We start from the raw sequence: 22,357 nt of genomic DNA on the forward strand, positions 1-22,357 counted from the left end.
TGTATTCCTATGTACTACTAGTCATAAAAAACCCAACACCCTTTATTTAAAAAGCCATCCCTTACCCAGAAAACCTAATTATAGTCCAATCTCAAATATTCTGTTTTGAGACAAGGTGATTGAGAATGCAGTGGCCTCACAGGCTGCAGACTGCAGCTGGATAAAATTGATTTTCTCGATCTATTTCAATTGGGGTTTCATCTGGGATATGGTACTGAGGCTGATTTGGTCTGCCATATGCTGGAAACTGGATGATGGAATGCAACCCTGCTAGTTCTCCTGGACCACTCAGTATGTTTTAATACCATCAATCATAGTATCTTTGGAGGCACTGTTTTGCTGTGGTTCTAATCCCTCCTGTAAAGTCATACCCAAAAAGTAATGCTAGAACTACAATTTCTAGGTCAGCGACTTAGGCTTTGATCAGGTTTCTATTTTATCCCTACAGCTTTTAACATATACCATATTTTTCTGTTAATAAGATGCCCCCATGTATAAGACGCCCCCCACTTTTCCAACCCAAAATTAAGAAATCAGTATTTTAAAGATAAAGCAGCACACATTTTTATTTAGTAATTAGGTAACATTTACATGATACACTCAGTGGGAGCAGGTCCAAACTGTCTCTCTGCAGCTCTATTTCCATGCTCTTTTGCATAACTGATTACATTGTTTGAATTTTGAAGAGTAAGACATTCGCTTATTTTTTTATTTTCCGACATCTTTATGGGCTCAGAATGCTCTGACATTACCAGTCCCTGTCACATCTGCACACTGCCTACACGCTCTCCACCTCCAACGGGATGTGTTCCAATTGGTTTGTTCAGCATCAGCTGACATCAATTACATAAGGCTCGTGATTGGAGGAAGTCTGTTTGCAGAGACAAGCTATTGGCAGTTTCACTTGTGATTGGAGGCTCGTGATTGGAGGAAGCCTGTTCGCAGAGACAAAGTATGGGCAGTTTCGCAACCGCACGGTTCTCTCCTCGGCTTACTTCCTTGCATAAGATGCCCTTCAACTTTTAGTGTAACAATTTTAGAAAAAAGTATTGTCTTATAGATGGAAAAATATGGTAACTGAAAACTTCTGGGAGAGGTCATCTCGAGCTTTGGAGTTAGGTGCCATCAGTACACTTATGACATTCAGTTCTACTGCTCCTTACCCTCTAATTCCAAGGAAGCAATCAGTATGGCTGAATGCTGCCTAATCTCAATAATGGGCTGGATCAGAGAGAACAAGCTGAAATTAAATCCAGATAAGATGGAGGTGCTGTTAATAAGGAAAAATCTGGACTCAGGGACTGAGATGAAGATTTGCAGTTTGGCGTGTTTTTTGTTCCCTAACTTGCACTTGCAAATGCCACCATGGCAAGGAGCACATTTGTAAACCACAACACAGCAACAGTTATCTATACTATGGTTGCAACCTACCTGGACTACTGCAATGTGCTGTATATGGGGACATCCTTGAAAGTGTACAGAACTTGAAAATGGTACAAAATGCAGCAGCTAGGCTGCTGATTGGTGCAGTGAATAGGGAATCGTATGGTTCCTGTCCTGAAATATTTGCACTGGCTATCAGTTGCCTATTGGATACTGTTCACAGTTTTAGTAGACTTAGAAAGCCCTAAACAGTGTAGCGTCTCCCTGTAAGAGTGCTTCTCCCATTACGAACCAGCCCAACTACTCATATCAGCAGGAGCAGCCATTCACTGTCAGAGTTTCATCTATTTATTATATAGGAAAAGACCTCCTATGTGGCATCCAGACCATGAAAACATGGCTCCCACTCTACAAGCATTTAGGTAGTTGGCAAAGCACATCTTTCTATCAAGCCTTTAATTGCTGATTGTTTATTAAGATTTTAATTGCTTTGTTTCTATTTTGTATTTTCTTTACAGTCAAGTTGCCCTGATTGTTAAACAGATAAATCTGGCAAGAAATTAACAATAAATAAAATTCTTCATAAAGCAATGCTGCATGTTATTTTTTTTTCTAATATCCTACATGACAATCTTCCTCCTCTTATTTTGTACCACCTTTTCTCATCTCCATTCTTCCCATACATCACTGCAAGTCCAATCTGAAAGGTTAAACTAGAATTGCTTGATACAGGTTATGTTGTAATGCAAGAATATGTTGACAGCAACTCTTGATACAAAATGTTTATTCATCTCTAGTTTGACTGTGAAGGTGGTTCTATCCCCTAATCCCTCAAAAACACTTTGAGGAAAATCTATGATGGTCTGCACTGACACTGACCTATCAGGGAACTAAAATCAGTGTCCTGTTCCAAGTTGTCACAGATCCTGCAGCAGCAACAAAACCCATCCATTCCCTGCTAAAAGAAAGAAAGGCAAATTATTTGTACTCTAGCCCATACAAACCCTTCCTTTATATTGTGTTTATTTGTCTACCTATATGCACAATAATCCAAGTAATTCCTCTGAGGGGGAGCAGAAAAGCTGTCAAACAATATTTCCCCTTGAAAATTTGGTTAGTGTGGCTTTAGCCCAGGATGCGGGATAAGCAAAAGTAGGGAATCACCATAGAGTTGCGGTATCTCAAAAACAAACGACCTTCCCAGCAGTTTCAAACAATTGGCTGAGTTGTAGAAGAGGAATGACATTATGGAACCACAGCCAATCCTGGAGCAATGAAGACATTTGGGAACTGACTTCAGCTCCTAGAATGAATCTTCTTGTGGAGAAAGGATAATTTCCCATTTCATTTTTCGAGATTTTCCACTTTCTTGTGCTACCCTATCAGAACTGCAAAAATCTGAGAGTTATTTCTTTGGTACCATCTAGAGGTTGACCAGATTTTTGCAGCTATGCATATGGTAGCTCTATACTTTCATCTTAAATTTTTTTAAAAAATATGCTCACTATTCATGTTACCAAAACATTAGGAATTAAGTAAATTGAAAGTGGATTAAGTTGCACATCCAGAATGTAAGATTTTGTTTTATTGAGAGGAAAAATAAAAATGAAACTAAACACAAAAAACATTTCAGCTATTTTTGCCACGGGTGCATATTTGATAACATGGGACAAATTAAGAAAAAAAAATTAAATGTACCTCAATAAGCTTTGCAAGGAATATAAATTTATAATACCAAAATAACTTCAAGCAGTTTGAAGTATAGCGTCACAGAAATACCAATGATTAAATAGAAGCATTAGAATTAAGATGTCTTTGTTGTTTTGTTGCTTAGCTTTACTCTGTAGAACTGCTTTGAAAATCTTTTGCTAGTAGCATCTATCTATCTTCCCTGTGGCAGCCCTTTAAGTATTGGAAAGACCACTATCATGTCTCCCCTTAGGCTTCTCTTCCTTAGACTAAACTTACCCAGTCCTTTTAACTGTTCTTCACAGGATTTTGCACCATCCTTGTTGCTCTTCTCTGCATTCTTTCCTCACTGATTCTGCACATTGTGTTACCTGCTGCATGCTATATGCATCATGTAGTCTTCTTGATTCTGTTATAGGCATTTGTTTTACGGTACTGATAACTCACCCCAATCCCAAAGGATTCTGGGTAGCATAAAACCAGCCATTATGGTTGCAAACCTTGGTTTATGTTATCTATGCCCAGCCATGCATGGCTCATTCTCTATAGTTAAACAATCCATGGCTTAGTCACACACTCATGTCCAGTCCCAGCCACTACAAACCCACAGGGGCGTGGCTCTTTCATACATCCTCCTCACCTGACCGAGCTTCCAGTATGCCTTATCCAGAATGGTGACCTTCCAGACCGGCTTACCCAGATCTGGTCTATCCTTCCACTCTAGCAGGCTGAAAATCCCCTCCCGCAAGATGTTAAGGGGAAAGGAAGCAGGCCTCCTTGAGGGCAGCCACCTTATTTTGGAACAGTTTGCTCCACCCCAGGTTAGGATGGGGTGTTCTTTCCTGAGAAAGGAGATAAAAACATTGCTTTTCCAACAGGCCTTTGGGCCAAAGGGTACAATTCGATTGGAAGCAGCTGATCCAGGGAATATTTTCCTTAGTTCAGAGACCACATGCTTTATTCTGTTCATTTTTACTGTTTTATTGTTCATGTTTTTATTTTATTGATAGCCACATAAAATCTTAGGGAGAATTATTTATATATGTATAAATATATATGTATAAATAAATATTGCATTATTCCAGGAATCATAAGGGATGTATCCAAACAGTGCTGTAAAATCCATTTATTTTAGAAAATTTCCTAACAGCTTTCAATCCATTATTAATTTACCCCCTCCTTTTGAACAGAAAACAATGATCGCATCTTGTACCTTGAGGAAGGAGCAGTGATTAATCTTTGCTGAATTAATACAAAATATTCGTACAGTAAGTTTCATTCCTTTCTCTATGAAATAGCGTAGTTCTCCCATTTCTGGATTACAGTTTTGTATACCCGTCTACCTGAAAAAAAGTGTTGATGAACATATGAGGCCAGTATATAAACACTATACAACTGACAGAGTTAGGGTACAAGTGGGCTTAATCTAGTTTAACAGTATACTACACTCACCCGAGTCTTGACATATTCCTAAAGCCTCTTCGCTTCGGAAAGCGCATGCGCATAGCCGGCCTTTTTGTACTTGAACGATAAAGTAACAAACCTTTTTTGCATGTGTGGAACGATGGTAACTGCGTAATTCTAATTCCCTAAAACGGAGGGCGGGGTTTCTCCGCTTCAAAGAACAAGTCTGCCGCCTTTTGCGCATGCGCATGTTTTGAACCAGCCTCGCCCTGCTAAGGCGTTAAGATCACGCACACTTCCTGCTTGTCCTCTTTTCCTCCCTTTGGGAGACGCATGCGCAGGCTGGTGTTCTCCCCAGTTTCCCAGAGTACTCAGCGCGGTGAAGAAGCGTCGGTCGCGGGCTGGAGGCATTTTGTGTCCTGGATATCGGCAGCGAGAAAGAAAGCGAGCGAGCGACAGACAGACAAGATGGCGGCGGCCGAGTGAAGCGCCAGTTGGTGGCGGCGGACGGACGGACTCGCTCGGCCTTTCTTTTCCCTCCCTCCCTCCCTCCCCTGACCCGAGAGCGCCTGTTCCTGAGAAGGGGAAAAGCGCGCTGACAGCCGGGAAAGTGCGTGGGACGTCCACCATCCAGAGAGGCCTAGCGCGAGCAAAGCCGCCCGGACCAAAGCCCTTCCCTCTTCGCCCTCCCCTGTCCCGTCCCTGGCCGTGGTCGAGCAGGAGCTCCCCGAAGAAGAACTCGCGGGCTCTCAGCGTAGGAATAACCCCCTTCCCCCGTCCCCTCCGTCGCCATGGCAAGCAGCAGCGGCTCCAAGGCCGAGTTCATTGTCGGGAACAAATACAAGCTGGTGCGGAAGATTGGTTCGGGCTCCTTCGGGGACATATACTTGGCCATCAATATCACCAATGGGGAGGTAAGGGCCGGCGGGTGCCCGGGCCTTTCCTTTTCCCTCCTTCGACGTCCGCTGCCTCGCCAGTAGATAGAGGTCGCGTTCACTCAGACGGGCTCTCACGTGTGCGCCGGATCCGGCCGGGTGTCCGTTGCATGGGAAGGGTGGGGGGAGCTGTTCCTCTCAAGTGGAGGCGCTCAGAGTTATTCCAGGTCGCATTTTATTTTGAGGTCTGATCACCTTCCTTTCTGTAATTAGGCTGAGTGTGCTTGGAGAGTGCTGTCGGACTTAATTCCCGTGGTTTAATTTTGCATTTTGGCAATGTTTAAAGCAAATGCAGGTACTTCTGCCAAATAGGAACTTAAATTATGTGGGCAGAGGATAAAAACTAAGATAATGTGGATGCGTGGGATTGCAGTGTTTGATTCAAAGGATTGGGAAATGCCCCCTTTCACATAAAATGTCCACATTTTGTGTAAAGTAGTGATGTATGAAGTAAATAGTGCTGTATAAGTGCTTTCATTATTTTCTGGGAACCAGTGAAAATACTCTTGTAAAAAGATTGCACTCTTTTTTTTCCATGTAGTCACACTGATCTTGTCCAAAAAGTAGGACATGATTTAAAAATATGGCAGAATAACTTTAGGTGCCTGAAAGCATTCTTTTCAAGAATGGATTTCTGTACAATTATTGTGTAGAATATGTTCACAAAGGTTGCTTATCCTGAGGATAAATGATTTTTCCTATCCTCAGTTTTTGTGAAGCAGAAACCCTCTTAATCAGTAGGACTGTTGACCCATGTCTCCTTTTCCACTGTAGGAAGTAGCTGTGAAGTTAGAGTCACAGAAGGCCAGGCATCCCCAGCTGTTATATGAAAGCAAACTATACAAGATTCTGCAAGGGGGAGTTGGCATCCCTCACATAAGGTAAGAACCATAGCTTTAGGCAGGTAGAATATTTACTATCACTTTTCTCTCAAAGGATCAGTTTATTTTGTTCTGCATTAGAGGAAGTGTTATATGTTACTGAGTGTTGTGATAAACTACACATATAAAAGAAGTTGAGGGCTCCTTTTCTTTTGGCTGCTTCATATGCCCCCAAGTTTCACATGAATTCTCTGATCATTCTCTGAAATACAAGGGGTAGCTGGCAACTCCTGGGATGTACCAATGGAAATGGCTGCTCTCTTTTGTGTTTTTGTTCCAACATGTCTTCCTCCTTTGCTCAGAAAATGGCGGATGTCAGTACTTGAACATTCCTGAGAAGTAGGGAATGTTGTTTCTTTCTATTCCCTTCTAATATTAATGTAATATTCAGGAAAAAAATTGGGCTTGTGAGGACCAGGGAGAGGAGATACGTGGAAGCCCCTTTCTGTTACTGAGAACACATACATCACTGAACTAATTATACACTCTTGCTGAAGCAGCTGCTTTCTTTTTGCTCTTTGAAGCTCAGCACTTTTCTGGAATTTTATGGTGAGTTATATTTGAATGCTTGATTTTGGAAATGGGAAAATTTAGTATCTAGACAAGACAGGAAATGCATTAAAGATTCAAGGAATATTTTCATATAAAAACACTTTATAACATCTAAAAGTTCTACAACAACTGTTGATATGTGCCATAGATATCTGAAAAGAAATGTTTAGTGTTAGTATTGAATATTGCTAGTATTAAATTACAGCATGGAAGTATGCAGATTGTTAAACTGCAAATTTACTTTTTAAAAATCTTTGTGGAAGAGCTCTTCTGTTTCTCTTATAGATATTGCACTGTGTTATCTGCCATTTATACCTAAGCTTTTGTTTGTGCTGGCAAAAGTTGATTTTTAAAGTTACTACTTATAGTTATTCTGAATTAATTTTCTATGTATAAATAACTTTTGTCATTTTAAACTACAACAATAGGAAATGATGTCTTTGCTATGAGAGGAGGCTGTATAATTGTGAAATTCATAAACTGCAAGGAAGTATTATGACATAAAGCTGCGTCTTTTACAGAATGGATATGGGATTATTTGATGACGCATTTACATGAAGCAACTACTCCCTCCCTTATCCCAGCTGTAATTAACACTATTTAATTGTGATGATAAAATTGTGTGTATTGTGTAATAGATTTTTCTGTTCTGTCTTTTGTTTTTAACTTTGACAAAATGCTCTGTTCAGGCTTGTCCTGTGTTAGGCATACTTATCATATACAGTTGGGTGATTTTGCTTAAAAATCAGTTTGGAGTTGCAGTACAGAGTTTACAAGAAACAGTGCAGAGGCATTTAAACCATTTAGATATCCTGAATTTTTTATGTGTGGTACATAATTTAAGGCAATTGATATTTAAGTGCTTATATAAGTAAAATTAATAGAATGAAATAGAGTACACTCTGTATATCATATACAAAATATGCTTTGGTTAATTTAATACTTTTCATGTTTTCATTAATAAATTTTCTGGAACAAAGCATTACTTTTGAGAAAGGATGTACAAAATAGTTTAGACTCAGAACACATTTGTTCACTAAGTTGTGGTTCAAACACAAAACAAAACATGGCTGTTTTGAGTGGAAAATGTCTTGCCATTTAGAATGGAGTGTTATACTTTGAATTTTCCTTTCTAGGCTGGTAGAGCAGGAAGGACCTGTTGTGCCCCTATTACTATTGGCTTAGACTGGGTAGGGTGATTTGGAGGTGAAGTTTTTGAACAAAGCAACAGGCATTTTAAGGAACTTATTTGTCCAACTGCCTAGCATGGAAACCACTGCTTTTTTTGGGTAAAGATTCCTGTAGGGAAGTTGGACTTCTGTAGCTTTGTTACATGTGTAACCTCCTTTAGAAAAGCAGGTGGAATGTAAATGCAAAAAGTATTAGTATAATATAGGTTTGATTGGCCCACTGATTTGTGTAGCTGTTTGAACATAGGCTCAAAAATATAGTTTTTGTTTATGACAGCATTTTAAAAAGCAAAAGGGGAAGCTCTGGTTAATTGGCTTGCTGATCTTTTATCTTCATCATTACACTCTGTAGTCTCTTTTGCCTCTTTGTGGTGATTTCAAATGTTTTTAAAAATGCGAAATACTGTTTGATGTGATGTGCACTCTGTTTATGCTCTTGTGCAATATTGATTTAGTAAGTGGTGCATTTTGCTATAAAGGGATGTTCAAACTTGTAGATTTGACTGTTTGCTGTTCTGTCCCCTTTAACTATTCAAGCGTAAAAACAAGAGTTCCTTTGCTCAGCAAGTATGTGTATATGACTTCATGATTATATTTATTTTTTGAGTGCTTCTGAGGATATAAATGCAATTTACTTTTAAGGTGCACGTGTTGGCAACCAGGCAGAGCAGTTTGTATGTGTGTATGTTTCTCAGGGTGGGGCCTCTTTACTGGCCAGCAGTTCCCTCCCTCCCTCTAATGTTCTAGTTCTACCTGGTAGAAACTGCAGTTGTTTTTGTTTTTGTTGTTTGTTTTATCAGCTTGCCAGGTGCTGGGAAGTAAAAGGAGGTAATCTGTAGGTGAACCTTTAAATAGTGGAGTGGAAGAATGTTCCTGATTTTGGGGGTGTGGGTAGGTTTAGGTATACACAATTTAGATTAAGAAGGGGGTTATTTTGAAGCAAACCCAATTTGGGTTACTGGAGTAGCCTTCATTTTCTGCATGAATTTCCTCCTGCCTTGGAGGAGATAATTGATTTGAAGAGGGATTTGATGTGGGAGATTAAGGTCTATGATGATGGTGGTTACTTTTAGCATTTGTCCTGCTTGGTTGCAGGGTCCACTTGGTCGCTCTGTGTTTGTTCACATGACGAAGCCATCAGTGCATGAGTAGATGAAGGGTTTGCTTTTCTGCCAGCTTGTCACAGAGCTGGTGCTGTTTGGGGACTGCGAGAGAGTGTCCAGCCCAAGGTCACCCAGCTGGTTTTTGTGCCTAAGGGAAGAATAGAATTTGGATCTCCACTCCTAATCCAGGTCTTAACCACTATTGGCTCTCCGAGTAAGGTCTGTGGTGTTTTTGCTTTTAAAGAGAGGGAGACTGGTAATTACTCTTTACATTCCTTTCTTTAAGCATCTTCCAAAGACAAGAAGGATGCACTTGTACTTGAATTCTTGGAAGGCAGCATAGAAGGAGGATGAAACAAATACTTCCATAATGGGAATTTTCGAAAAATTGTTAAATATTTCTCTGCCAATTTTTCTGCAAGCTGGCTTGCTGATAGCACTCAATATGAACTGCTACTTTATCTAGTCTTGTGATCCTGAGGTGAAAAGAAGGGAGCTGGAGACTTTTTTTTTGAGTTCCTATTATTTCATATGGCTGAAACAGTCAAAGTAAAATATGGGATGGTTTGATGAAATACAGTACTTAAACTAGTTCTAGCTTTGTTTTGTCAGATCACTTCAATTGATCAGTAAGGATGAGATACTGTTTTAAGTACTTCTAGTCTTAAATGTAGGTGAGATTTTGCCTTAATGTTTATGTCATGATAACCTGAGAATATCCAGTTACTTAGGGGGATACATAGCATTGAGTTACCCAAGACTAAATTTGAATATTGTTATCATTTTGTCTATCTTTTAAATGCTTCTTGAATTAATGTTTAGTTACATTTACTGAGTGGATTTATACTTTACAAGAAGATAAAGCCATTTTTTGTGAGTGTTGGTTAATATAAAATTGTGGTTTATAAAACTTGGTTTGTGGCATAGCATGATATAAGGACTCCGCCACTCTGGCTTATTTAATAAACTATGGCTAAAGAAATCTAACCTTTTTCAGACATGTGAATCAAGTTATGGTAGACCTGATTATTCAGTTCAGGCATGGAGAAAGAAAAACCTATTGTGATTTGGTGTAATGTGCAAAATGACAAGGCATTGTTTCAGTTAGCTGGTATACATAGTTAGCATTTGATGAGTTTCAAGTGCTTTGATTTGTTATTAAGTTTATACTGCCAAGCAGTTGTTTGTTGTTCTGCTTCTAGAAGCTACTAAGTTAGATGCCTAGAGGAAGGAAAATGAAAGTAAATTATGATTTGTTGGTACACTTGGAGTTTCTGTGGGTTGTACAACCTAGTGTAAATAACATCCATATGAATTTATACTGTTTCCCTGTGTACCCAGTGTAACATTTTCTTGAGATTCTAAGCTTATTAGTGTCGACAGCTTGAAGATTAATGATAATTTATGGTTAAGTATGCAGATAATTATTGGATGAATGTGCATAAATCATTGTTATATTACTACTAAATTCTGAAAATATTTTTGTTAACCAACATTGGTTAGTTTCTAGTTCTGTTTGCTAATTCTGTGTTTTGACTATATATTGCTTTTCATTCATTTTTGTAAGATGATTTGGAGGGCTTTATGCAGCTGTAATTAGAATACAGATAAGAAAGCATTTATTTGTGTTTGAGCTGAAAGTGGTAACATTATTGAAGAGAGTACACTGAAGATAGAATAGCAAAATTCTGCTCCTTCAGTGATGCTAATAATTTTGCATTGTCAGTTACTTGTATATAGAGAAATGAAACAGCAGAGGTCTGTTCTATAGCACTGACAGTTTTTCCAGAATGTTATGCATATAATTGGCAAATTGTATTGTTCATAAACAAGTTTGCAATTGAAGTATATTGTCTAAAATTGTATTCCAGTGAAAGCCTGAAAATACAATTTCTAGCCCTAAATTGTACCACATGTGATTCCTTCCACATCTGTATTGTGAATAAAGGAGTTCACTTGAGTGCAGTTACTGAAATAATCTGTGTGACATCAGGATAGAACTGCATTGTCATTGCTTTCTAAGCACCAACATTTTCTATTAGAACATTTATCAGTTAATGAGAAATGAGCATTCTTGATGACCACAGGATGTCAGAGTTGGCACATGGGGAATGAAAAATAGAATGGATGGGATATATACCGGAACATCCTGGAATGACTAGCTGGAACTCTGAATAGAACCTCTCTCCGTAATGCAACATTTCGTTGCAGAACTTAATGTTCTGATCCCTGTTTAACTTGGTGCATCTTGTGTGTTTGTCACAAACTTGAATTCAGAAAACAACAGATGAACTCATATCTTTGAAAGCTTTTCTGAAAGCTTTTTCTTGAATTATTATTCTGAGGCTTTGAAAATTGTTTTTGCCATAGCTCAGGAACCAGCAGTTTGGATAGAGGAAATACTAGTGCTGTAGGCTAAACTGAGAAGTCAATCTCCCCTCTCCCCCAAAGATAACATTGGGAAACCAATTTCATATAGTTGCCAAAAAGACTGAATAGACCTGTGTACACTAGGAGTGAATTAACCAAGAGAATTAAGAATGCATACTTAATAAGGAAAGTTTACCTTTTCATTTTATTAAGTACTCGCTGTTTAGTGAAACACAGGTGAAATATTTTTGCACAAATGTCAAATGCACATTTCTTGTTTAGACTGTTATAATTTTAGCTAATAAGAAAAGGCTGGAATTTAAATCTAAAAACAAGATTGTACATTGTTGAGAAAGTGACCTTTCTAAAAGTTTTGACTGATTTTGTATAACAAAGGGTGTTAACTTGTGCAAAAAGTGAGAGAGATCCATCCACTACTAGTGACTAATAATTTTGTGACAAAATGATAGGCATTTATACCTAAATAAAAATGAGTTGTGATAAATATGCTGATGGGAAGATGTACAATTGTCCATTTGTCTATTATACAGATTAATCAAGCCTATTACCATTGTCTGATGATAATTTTGATTAAATATTTGGGCTGTAAAGAAAGTTTTAAATTGGAAAATGCTGAAATAAAATTATCATAAGTGGCAATCCTTTGCATGACTAGAAATAAGTAAATTTGATTGAATATTAGGAGGCTTCCAGAATTATCTTTTTGTCTATGTACTACTAGCATAAGGGACAAGGACAGTGTGCTACCCAACATATATTTTATCATTTGTAATTTATAAATATTTAATTGTAAGTGATTAAAAGAAGGATGGGTAGCTGTTGCCTTCAAGATAACAGCCTTTGGGGATAGAATGTTCTTGGCCAAAAAGATAGTCACAGTAGTGCTTCTCACATGCCACAAAGCCCCGGGCCTTAACATAGAAGAGTAAATGATCTTGCTAGTACAGGTCCAGTTTTAAATCCTTAATCTGAAATACCAGGTTGGGTAGTTGTTGCAACCAGCCTCTGTTTTCTCAAATGTGTCTGTGGTCCTACTCTCAGCATTACAGATGGACATTGCATTAGAGTTGATTGCTCAGTGGAGGAAATAGGAGTAGGGCTGCTGCAGTCTGCTGACCTTGCACTTCTTCATTCAGCACTGGGATCACATGTTATAGAAAGAAAATCATCCCAGATACAGTGGAACCTTGGGTTACGAATGCTTCTGTTAACGAACTTTTCGGGTTACGACCAGCTCCGGCTGCAAAATTTTGCTTCAGTTTGCGAACTCCGCCTCGGGGTACAAACAGGATACACGGCCATTTTCCCTCCCGTGACATGGTCCGCGGCCATTTTCCGCCCCTGACACGTCCGCGGCCATTTTTCCGCCCCTGGCACGTGGTCTGCGGCCATTTTTCCGCCCCTGGCACTTGGTCTGCGGCCATTTTTCCGCCCCTGACACGTGGTCTGCGGCCATTTTCCGCTCCTGACACGTAGTCCGCGGCCATTTTCCGCCCCTGACACGTGGTCCGCGGCCATTTTCTGCCCCGACACGTGGTCCGCGGCCATTTTTCCGCCCCTGACACATGGTCCGCGGCCATTTTTCCACCCCTGACATGTAGTCTGCGGCCATTTTCCGCCCCTGACACGTGGTCGTAGGGAGGGGGACTCTCCCTTCAAGCAATAGCCGCCTCCCTGTCCTCCATGCCAGAACGGATTAACAGAATATACATTGAACCTTATGGGGAAATTTGCTTCGGGTTGCGACCAATTCAGGCTGCGACCAGAGTCACGGAACGAATTAAGTTCGTAACCCGAGGTACTACTGTACTGTAATTCCTGCATCTTGTATGCTTCTGAAGATGCTTGGAGAACATATTAAAGTTGATGCTAGGGCAGTTTCTAAAGCTTTTAAGTACATTACTATGCATGACTTCTGCATCTTTTCTGTCCACACAGCCATGAATGGACCACTGAAAAGAGGTAGATGAACTACCTCTATGGGAGCTTACTATTCATATAATTACTTGAATAAAGAGACTATGTATTGGCAAATTAATTATCTTTTCTATATGTATTTGTTTCATATAGCATGGTTATTAACTTCTACCCCTTTTGCCAGCAAAATTATCAAATTGATAGAGTTACTGTTGTGAGATTCTACATGAACTAAATCCAGTCTTAGGCAAGATTAGAGAGTGCCAGTGTGGTGTAGTGGTTAAGGCATCAGGCTAGAAACCGGCAGACCATACATTCCAGTCCCGCCTTAGGGACGAAGCCGGCTGAGTGACCTTGGGCCAGTCACTCTCTCTCAGACCTAGGAAGGAGGCAATGGCCAACCACTTCTGAAAAACCTTGCCAAGAAAACTGCAGGGACTAGTCTGAACAGTCGCCAGAAGTCAACACTGACTTGAAGGCACAAAAGAAACAATCCAGTCTTACATAGCTATGCTTCCCTCTAACTCTCCATTCTTTTCCAGTGTAGTCTCAGATCAGTTTTAGAGCATATTTGGATGTCTGTGTAGAAGTATCCATTTTGCTTGCACATTGGGATTCAGCCATTATTTATGGAACAAATTAAATACTAAACTGGCAGACTGGCAGAGATTTTCCTCTTGTCCAGTCCTTTGCTAGCTGCATGCAAAACTTGAATGTGTTCATTCCCAGAAAGCACAGAATCATAGAACAAGAAAGGACCATTAAGATGATTGAAACCAGCCTTTGTCCAGGAGTGCAAATCAGATCATCCCCACATCAAACCCCAGTCTAGCTTTTGCTTGCACATCCAGTGAAAGTGCAACTACCACCTCCCTGACTTATTGGCATTGTTTTTGAATTACTGTTACTGTTAGGAAAATTTTCCTAACATTCAACTATAATTTGCTTTCATGTAACTTAAATATATTTTCCTGCATTTTTGGATGATAGAGAACAGGTCTTAGCTATCTTCAGCTCCTCAGTCGTACAACTAAATATTCCTAGTTCCTTCAATTTCTCTTTACAGTACTTAGTTACTAGTTTCTTGATTATCATCATTTTTTATTCTCCTAGCTTCTTCCAGTTTCTCTGAATCCTCCTTCACTGTTATACCCAGAACTAGACACAGTAGTGTGGAGCCTGACCAATACAGAATAGAGTGGGACTATCAATCCTGTTGAATGTATCCTAAGATTGCATTTGCTTTTTCTGTAGCTGCATCCTACTGCTTCAATTTTCAGTCAGTTACTACTTCAAGATCTTTTTTAAAGAATTACTGTTAAGCCACATATCCCACATCCTACACGTTTTTCATATTCATAACTTTGTACTTCTATTTAACTATTTTTATTCTGCTTTTGTTGGTCCATTTCTGTAACATAAAAATATGTTTGAATTTTATTTCTGCCTTCTACCTATCATTCTTTTGTGTTCACTGCAACTCTTTATTTAAGTCATAAATCAACATGTTGAAGATTACAGGCCCCAAACTGTATGTTGTGGCAGTCTGATTGAGATCTTACTCCAGTTTAATAAGGAATCATTGATTAGCATTCTTAGAATCCAATTTTGTGTCAGCTATGTACTCGCTTAGTTGTCAGCCCATTAGCAACACTTAACTAGCCTGCTAATCAGAATGTTATGGGGTACTTTATTCAGATGCTTTGCTGAAATCAAAATATCTACAGCATTTCCAGAGTCTTCCAAGGAATTTAGCTGATCAAAAATGTCATATGGTTAATCTGGCAAAAGAAATCCATGCTGATTTCTGGAAATTATATCATTGTTTTTGTGGTACTTAGAGATGGATTTCCAAGATTTCTAGAATCTTTCTGGGTATGAAGGTCAGAATGTAATTCCTTGGATGTTCCCTTTTCACCTTTTTGAAGATTGGGACATGTCAGCTCTTTGAAGAAGGCAAGTTCAGGAAACTGGAGTTGCCATGAGTGTTGGAATGTACTCAAATGCGATTAGGGTATTGCAACAGAATTATGAAAGCTTCTCTACTTCAACTTATACCTGATCCAATTAAGGCAGAGTTGTCTTGAGTTTCTCGTGCTTTCTACTTTCCCAGGACTCAGCCATATTTTCTGTATTGGTTCAGCATTCCCCTCCTTCTATAAGTCAGTCCCACATTCTTTCACATTACCTTCTCTGTCTTGTGCACAGCAGTGTGCCCAGCAGCTCACCAAGGTCAGTGGACAAGTCTGAATATGGTAGGGAAATTTAGATGAAACTGGAATGTCCCCTCCTCTTCCCCCCCCCCCAAATTGTGGAGAGAGCAAAGTAACAGAAACAAGGAGTTAGCAAGTCCAGGGGCAGTTCAGGGAGGCAAGGTTTACATCAATATTTTGGGTGAAACTGGCATTGCCATTTCCCAGAATCATTCCATATTGGGGTAACTTGCCCAGAGAATTAAATATCCAGGCTTTCCTTTCCTGCATTTAGGAGCCAAAATAAACTCTACCTTGTATTCTTATTCCCCATCTATGAGAACTGGTGGGGAAGAGAAAGGTACTAAACATAAAGGACAGGGAGATCCTTCTTGCGCAAGGGAAGAATGTGAAAAACTGGAAATATCTTTATTGAGGTGGGCAGTTACAAATGGAAGACCACTAGATTGAACTGACCTATGACAAGGAAGCAGCCAATAAACGTTGAGTTTAGTTTCTAGGATGAACAGGTAGAAGATAAAAACTTAATGGAATGCCACACAAAATTTCCCACAGCAGTTATCTGCTATACATTTGTAAGCACCCTTGGCCAAATCTAACTGTTCTTTTAAGAAGAGCTGTGCTGCTTTCTTTTCAAAAAAAAGATCAGAAGCTCATTTATGGTCAATATACTTAGAGAAAATTGGTATAAGAGGTTCTGTTTATGATATATTGCCTCAGTATTGATTGCTAAAAAGACAATTCATTCTCTAAAAATAGTTGGGAATACAATAATTAGCTTGGATCTTTTTTCATATTTGGTGACAATATTGTAAAGCCCGACAATTCTGGAAAATGGTTTACAATAGAATGAAACAAATTTTAGAGGTCAGCCTGCTATTATTTAATTAAATATTACTGAACTTTATAATCCCACAAAGTATACTTAATTGATTTTGGACATAATAACAGCAGCTAGAATTCTCTGTGCTTATCAGTAGAAATTAAAAGCAATTCCTTCTGTAGAAGAATGGCAAACGAAGTTGTGGGAGTATACGTTCAATGTCAAACCAACCTTTACATTTTAAAAACCTGATACAGAATTTAATACAATACAGACACCATTTTTGGATCATAATCTTATAAACGGGCTCATAATGACATTCAAAACTTTCTATCATCAGATTACATTTTTTTAAATGATCTGTTAAATTTGCCAAATGTTCTAGATTGGGTAGAAAGTACTGCAAGTAAGAAAGTATCTCGGTTTATCGTAAGTTGAGCTTTCTGGCCACAGTTGTTACCTATTGCATAATATATGCATGTATGTATACATGCATGTATGTATGTATATATGGCATTTCGAAACCTTTTAATTTTATAATGCCTATAATTTTTTTTTTATTCCTTCCATGTTTTTTCTTTCTTGTAAAATTTATAAATTTGTTGGGAAAGGAAACAGAGACTTGAGGAACTGTAGAGGTAGGAGTTTCAGAGAGCAAACATTGGGGATTATAGCCATGAACTCTTTGAAAGGGAGACATGCTGAACAAACAATACAGAGAGTTGTATCCAAATTCTGCAAACATAAGAAATACAACAATGAAAAAAAATGTTCCAACATAGTGTTAGTCTTTTCTACCCATTTGATTATGGGTGGTGAGATGATGACAAATATGAGTATTCAGCAAGTGGAAGAGGGCTTTCCAGAACTTGAAAATTGAGGACTGCAGTCTGAGATCACATGATTGACTGAACCCCTACTGGTAGTCCTCACTTACTGATCACTCATTCAATGACCATTCAAAGTTATGACAGTGCTGAAAAAAATAACTTTATGGCCAATTTACGACCTTCACAGCATCCCTCAGTCACATGATTGCCATTATAGTCAATACGTGTTGTCCTGTACCTGACCTGTGTTTTTTTCTTTTTCCCCACTTGTAGAGCAGAGAGATTGAAGAGGAAGGCATTGCAAGAGAGTAAGGTGTTTGCTCTTCTACACATTGAAAGTAATGCTATCATGCTGGCAGTGGGAAAGGGTCAGGCAAAGGAGAGCTTACCTACAGAAATTGCTTGCTTTTTTTCCTCCCCCACTCCCCACAGAGCAGAGAGGTTGGAAAGGAAGAGATGTCAGGAGAGTAAGCTGTTTGTGTAGCGCACCTGTGGCTCCTTGTCCCAGGCTGCTGGCTCAGTCGCATTGCTTTTGATGTGTACAAGACAGTAAGCAGGCATCCAAGCATTCCAATGGGTGTGGGAGTAGTTAGGACACAAGCAAAAGCTGAAGGTATGAAACTGAGTAGTCTTGTCTCTTTCCAGCCAGAAACCACAGTTGTGGTCACGTGATTTCCTACTTAGCACTTGTTTCACAGCAGAGTTGCTGGTCCCAATTAGGGTGGTTAAGGGGGAACTATCTGTATACCAAAAAATGTGGTCTAGAAAGGCTTTTGCAGTGTCTACAGCAGATGTTACCCCTTACATGGAAGAAAATCAGCCATCTTGCTAAACAGGTCCACTTGCACATTGGGGAATATCAGTAATGTAATCCAGGAATTTGTGGTCCTGCAAGAGAGTGGAGTGGTTGAAACTGTTCAGCTTAGCAATGGTGTCCTTGGCCCAGAAATGGTATCCTTGGCCCAGTAACAGACACGACAGGTTGACAGGTCTTTAAAATCTGCTCTCACCTTTGGCCACCAGAACTGTGGAGTAAAAGATGGAGCATTTTGAACAGTCCCCCCATATCCTGCAGTCTTACTGTCATGGCGAAGTTTCAATACGTCTTTCTGAGAGGAAGAGGAACATATAAATGACCACTGTGAAACCTTCAATCACAGAGAAAGGAGAAGAATCAATCTCTAGGGCTCCCTAGAAGTCATCCATCTGAACCCTGATGAGCGGGTCTTGTCGCAAGTGAATCCAGTTCAACAACTCTACTGTCTGCCACGCTGCCACTAGCTTCTCTAGAGTTCCCTTTGCTGGAGGCGGGGAGAAATTTTATTTCAAAATCATGGTGGGAGAACAGGCAGGGAATATTAAATTCAGGCTTGTGATAGGGCATCTGGTAGTTTATTTGGTGAGTTAGGAATATCGGTGATGTGAAAAATTACGCCCATCTGAAATTATGCTGATATGGGTCTGGTCTTCTGTAGATGCTCCAAATTCTTGTGATCTGTCTGCAGCTATCCTGGATGGGTTGCTTCCTCTGTGAAATGTCTCCTTTGTTGAAACGTTGCTTTTATTGCCAGCAACGCTTTGAAAATATAGTTCCATTCAGCCAGAAGGAGTTTCAAGTAGAAGGTGCAAGATAAGTCTTCCTCTATATTCCACCAAAACCTGAAGGAGAATAGCTCCCAAAACAGAATTCAAGGCATCAGTTTATAGACAAATGGGATGAAAAGAAATTCTCCAAGCCCTGGAAGGTGGCTTGCTCTTTAGTTGATCACTCATTGGCATTGTTTTTTCAGAAGTTGAGTTAGCAGCTGTGCACTCTCTACAAAATCTTCTGTAAAAGTTGACAAAGCCCAGAAAATACTGCAAATCTTTTAATTTTTCTAGGTGCCTGTCGTGTGTGGATTGAATTTTTTTCAGGCTATATCTGTACACCTTTGTAGAAATAATGATACCACAAATAGTCTAATGAAGATCAAAAGCAGATTTTTCAAATTTAATACAGAGTTTGTTCTTGCATAGATGCTATGACACATTCCTGACATACATAGAATGTAGAGAAGGGTTCTGAAAAAACTCAAAGTATCCATACAAACTACTAAATCTTTGTCCGGCATATCTGTGAATATTTCATTTATGAATCTGGAGAAGACAAATTTCTTCATAGAACAGCGTTTACTTTCCCCGGTTTCATCCATTTTCTAGGATTTCTCTGTGATAATCCACAACAATTCAGCCAAACCAGCGAGTCCTGTTAGTACCATAAGATACAATTCAACTAGCCATGATGATTTAAAGTTAAAGTAACAATGTATTCTAGAAATTTAGAAACTACTGCAATAACTGCTGGTACTTTAGAAATTGAGGATCTTGTTTGTATCTAAGTATTTAGATATCCAATTAATATCCCATTCTCTCTTCCAATTTTTCTTCACAGTAGTAATCCTATAGTATAGGTTGGTCTGAAAAATTGATTGTCCTGAAGTCATCCTGACTGTCCTGAATTTCTGGCTGAGGATGGACTTGAACCTGCATATCCCCAGTGTTTTTATATCGTAACCATATTTTTTTTAAAAATTCCATAGCAAACAACAACAGAAGCAGCAATTAACCAAAAATTGCAGCCTTCGTGCAGTTTTTATTTATCGAAACAAAATGTTATTGTGATCAGTTTTTCTATACAGGTAGTCCTCGAGTTATGACCATTTGTTCAGCGACCGTTCAAAGTTGCAATGGTGCTGAATGAAGGAACTTACAACCAGTCCTCAAAATTCTAGCGGTTGCAGCATCACATTTTGGTCATGTGAACAAAATTCAAGCTCTTGGCAAGTAGCTCGCACTTATGACTGGTTGCTGTGTCCCATGGTCACGTGATCACTATTTGCAACCTTCCCTGCCAGCTTCCCACAAGCAAAGTCAATGGGGAAGCTGGCAGGGAAGGTTGCAAGTTGTTGGAGTAAGTCTCCCCCACCCTACTGCCCCCTCAGCCTCCCTGCGCTCACACATACCCCGTATTTTTCCCGGCCTCCCTGCACATGCACACACTTGCACCCTCTTTCCTCAACCTCCCTGCACTTGCACACACGCACCCTCCTTCCCTGGCCTTCCTGAGCTTACACTGCAACAACCCCCTCCCCCCTCCCCAATGGCACGTGTGGCCTGTGCCGGGTGTCCCCCATCTCCCTGCGGCATCTCCACCCTCCTTATCTGGGACCCCTTCCACTCCCTGCTTAACGACCCGAGTGTCTTGGGTTACGACAACAGCTGGGGCTGCCTGGATTGCTGTCACTAAGTGATATGGTCATGTGATATTGTGCTTTACAACCGCATTGCTTAGCGACAGCAATCCCAGTCCCAGTTGCAGTCAGAACTTAAGGACTACCTGTAAGCTGGGGTGAGAAGCAATCCTACCTATTTGTATGGCTATTGGCCAAAAGGAGCAAAGGCTTCTTTCAAGATCTCGTTCTATAAAGTGGAACACTCCAAATACTTTGAGCTTTGTTCCACTATTAAAATGTTAGGAAATACTCTCTAGTGGTGATATTCAGAAAGCAAAATATTTTCTGAGCTCAAAACAAAATGCTTCAAGAGAACATTTCAGATGAAGCTATTTTATTTTGAGCTCAGAAAATATTTTGTGTTTTCTGAATACCACCACTAGAGAGTATTTCCTAACATTTTTTTCCATCATAACTATCACAAAGATTTGTACAATCCGTCTTTAAGATTATTCAGCGTGCAGTTGCCCAGTGCTGTGTGAGAAGCACCATGTGACTATTCCCCTATAGAACTTTACATTTATAAGAGTATTATAATTATTAAATGCTTAATAGAGTTCTGCAAATGATGTAAAATGGCACTTTAAATACTATTCCAATCCCAAAATATGGTATAAAATGGTGACTGGGTTCAAAAATGCATCTTTATAATGCTGAGAAATATAGAGTGGCTGTGCACCTGAAATTCTAGAGCAGATAGTGGTTAATAATTGCAACTGCAGAGTTCTAAATGGACTGTTACAGTAATGGAGAATCTGTGAACATCTTGACATTATTGGGCTCAAGTCCCAGCATCCTAACATTAGCCTTCATAATTAGCAGTTTAATTGTTTAAATGCTGATTTGGGGAAGCTGAACCATCTACTTGGTGTAAATATTCTAAACGATGTATTTTATTGGTAGATAATGATCTAGAATAGATCAAATATATGTTGCGTTTAGGGAGAGATTTTCAGCGTTTTATTTAATTGACAGCAAATTGATGCACTTGAATGTAAGTGTAGTTAAGTCATACCTTGTTTTTTATTAGATGATAAAATAATGAAATATGTCAGAAATTAAATGTAAAACAAAGAACATGAATGAAAATATAGTCTTTGAAATTTGAAAAAAATTGAAAAACTTTGCCCTGAGACATTGAAGAGCTGCTGCCAGTCAAAATAGATGTTTAGTGTTTTCTATTTTTGTGAAATAGACAGTTTTCATTTTCTTCTTGAGCACTTCCAATGGTAAACATGTTGTTACAGTGCCAGCTTTATCGAAATTTTAAGGGTGTCTGTTGGCCAAAAGAGCAGGTACCTTTGGATACCTAACTAGATGTGTAAAAAACCTGGTGTAATATTAGTAAGCCCCTTGTATTTCACATTGTCAACTTTATTCCAGAAGAAGGAATAGTACAAAACCTTTTGTTGAGATAATATAACGTGAGCATCTACCATAATCAGAAATTTGTCTTTGAAACTGCTCTATAGTCGTTGGATAGAGAATGTATTCTTTGCTGTGGTTTAACTTCAGGGTTTTGAAAAGCTATTAGTAAACCTGGATATTGGGTTAAGCTTTGTATTAAAACGGAATTTTTCAAGATGCATCTTTAATTTAATTAATTAATTAAACAACCCTAGCTGCATAACTGCATAATACTTATATAATGTATCCTTAGATGCTATTTTAATTTTTTTTAATTAAAAGCTGTTTTTGAAAGGTCAGTAGTTTTTGATTTCTTTATTTTCATGACTTTCAGAGAACTGAAAGTTGATGTAAACAGAAACAGTTT

At 39.1% G+C, this 22,357-nt stretch overlaps 1 protein-coding gene and 1 long non-coding RNA gene across 4 annotated transcripts in view; one reads left to right on the forward strand and one right to left on the reverse strand.

Moving 5' to 3' along the window:
• Positions 1 to 539: 539 nt before the first annotated feature.
• LOC112541167 (uncharacterized) lies at positions 540 to 4,704 on the reverse strand. The gene is made up of 3 exons (XR_003085205.2): positions 4,525 to 4,704; positions 4,286 to 4,415; positions 540 to 2,341 (listed from the first exon to the last, which is right to left on the reverse strand). It is a non-coding gene; the product is annotated as an uncharacterized LOC112541167 (long non-coding RNA).
• A 122-nt stretch (positions 4,705 to 4,826) lies between these two features.
• The window catches only part of CSNK1A1 (casein kinase 1 alpha 1), a 50,283-nt gene continuing 32,752 nt past the window's right edge, over positions 4,827 to 22,357 (forward strand). Inside the window, exons 1-2 of one of the 3 annotated variants that reach the window (XM_007421098.4) lie at positions 4,827 to 5,390; positions 6,186 to 6,292. In XM_007421098.4, coding sequence (XP_007421160.1) covers positions 5,268 to 5,390; positions 6,186 to 6,292 — 230 coding nt within the window. In that variant the 5' untranslated portion in view covers positions 4,827 to 5,267. The remainder of the gene's footprint in view (positions 5,391 to 6,185; positions 6,293 to 22,357) is intronic. The other 2 variants (XM_007421096.4, XM_007421099.4) reach the window with 2 other exon arrangements.

The sequence above is a fragment of the Python bivittatus genome, unplaced genomic scaffold (genome assembly GCF_059951505.1).
Source record: "Python bivittatus isolate LINGU-HERP-01145 unplaced genomic scaffold, Pbiv_v1 ctg000080_np1212, whole genome shotgun sequence".
Classification (NCBI taxonomy): Eukaryota; Metazoa; Chordata; class Lepidosauria; order Squamata; family Pythonidae; genus Python; species Python bivittatus.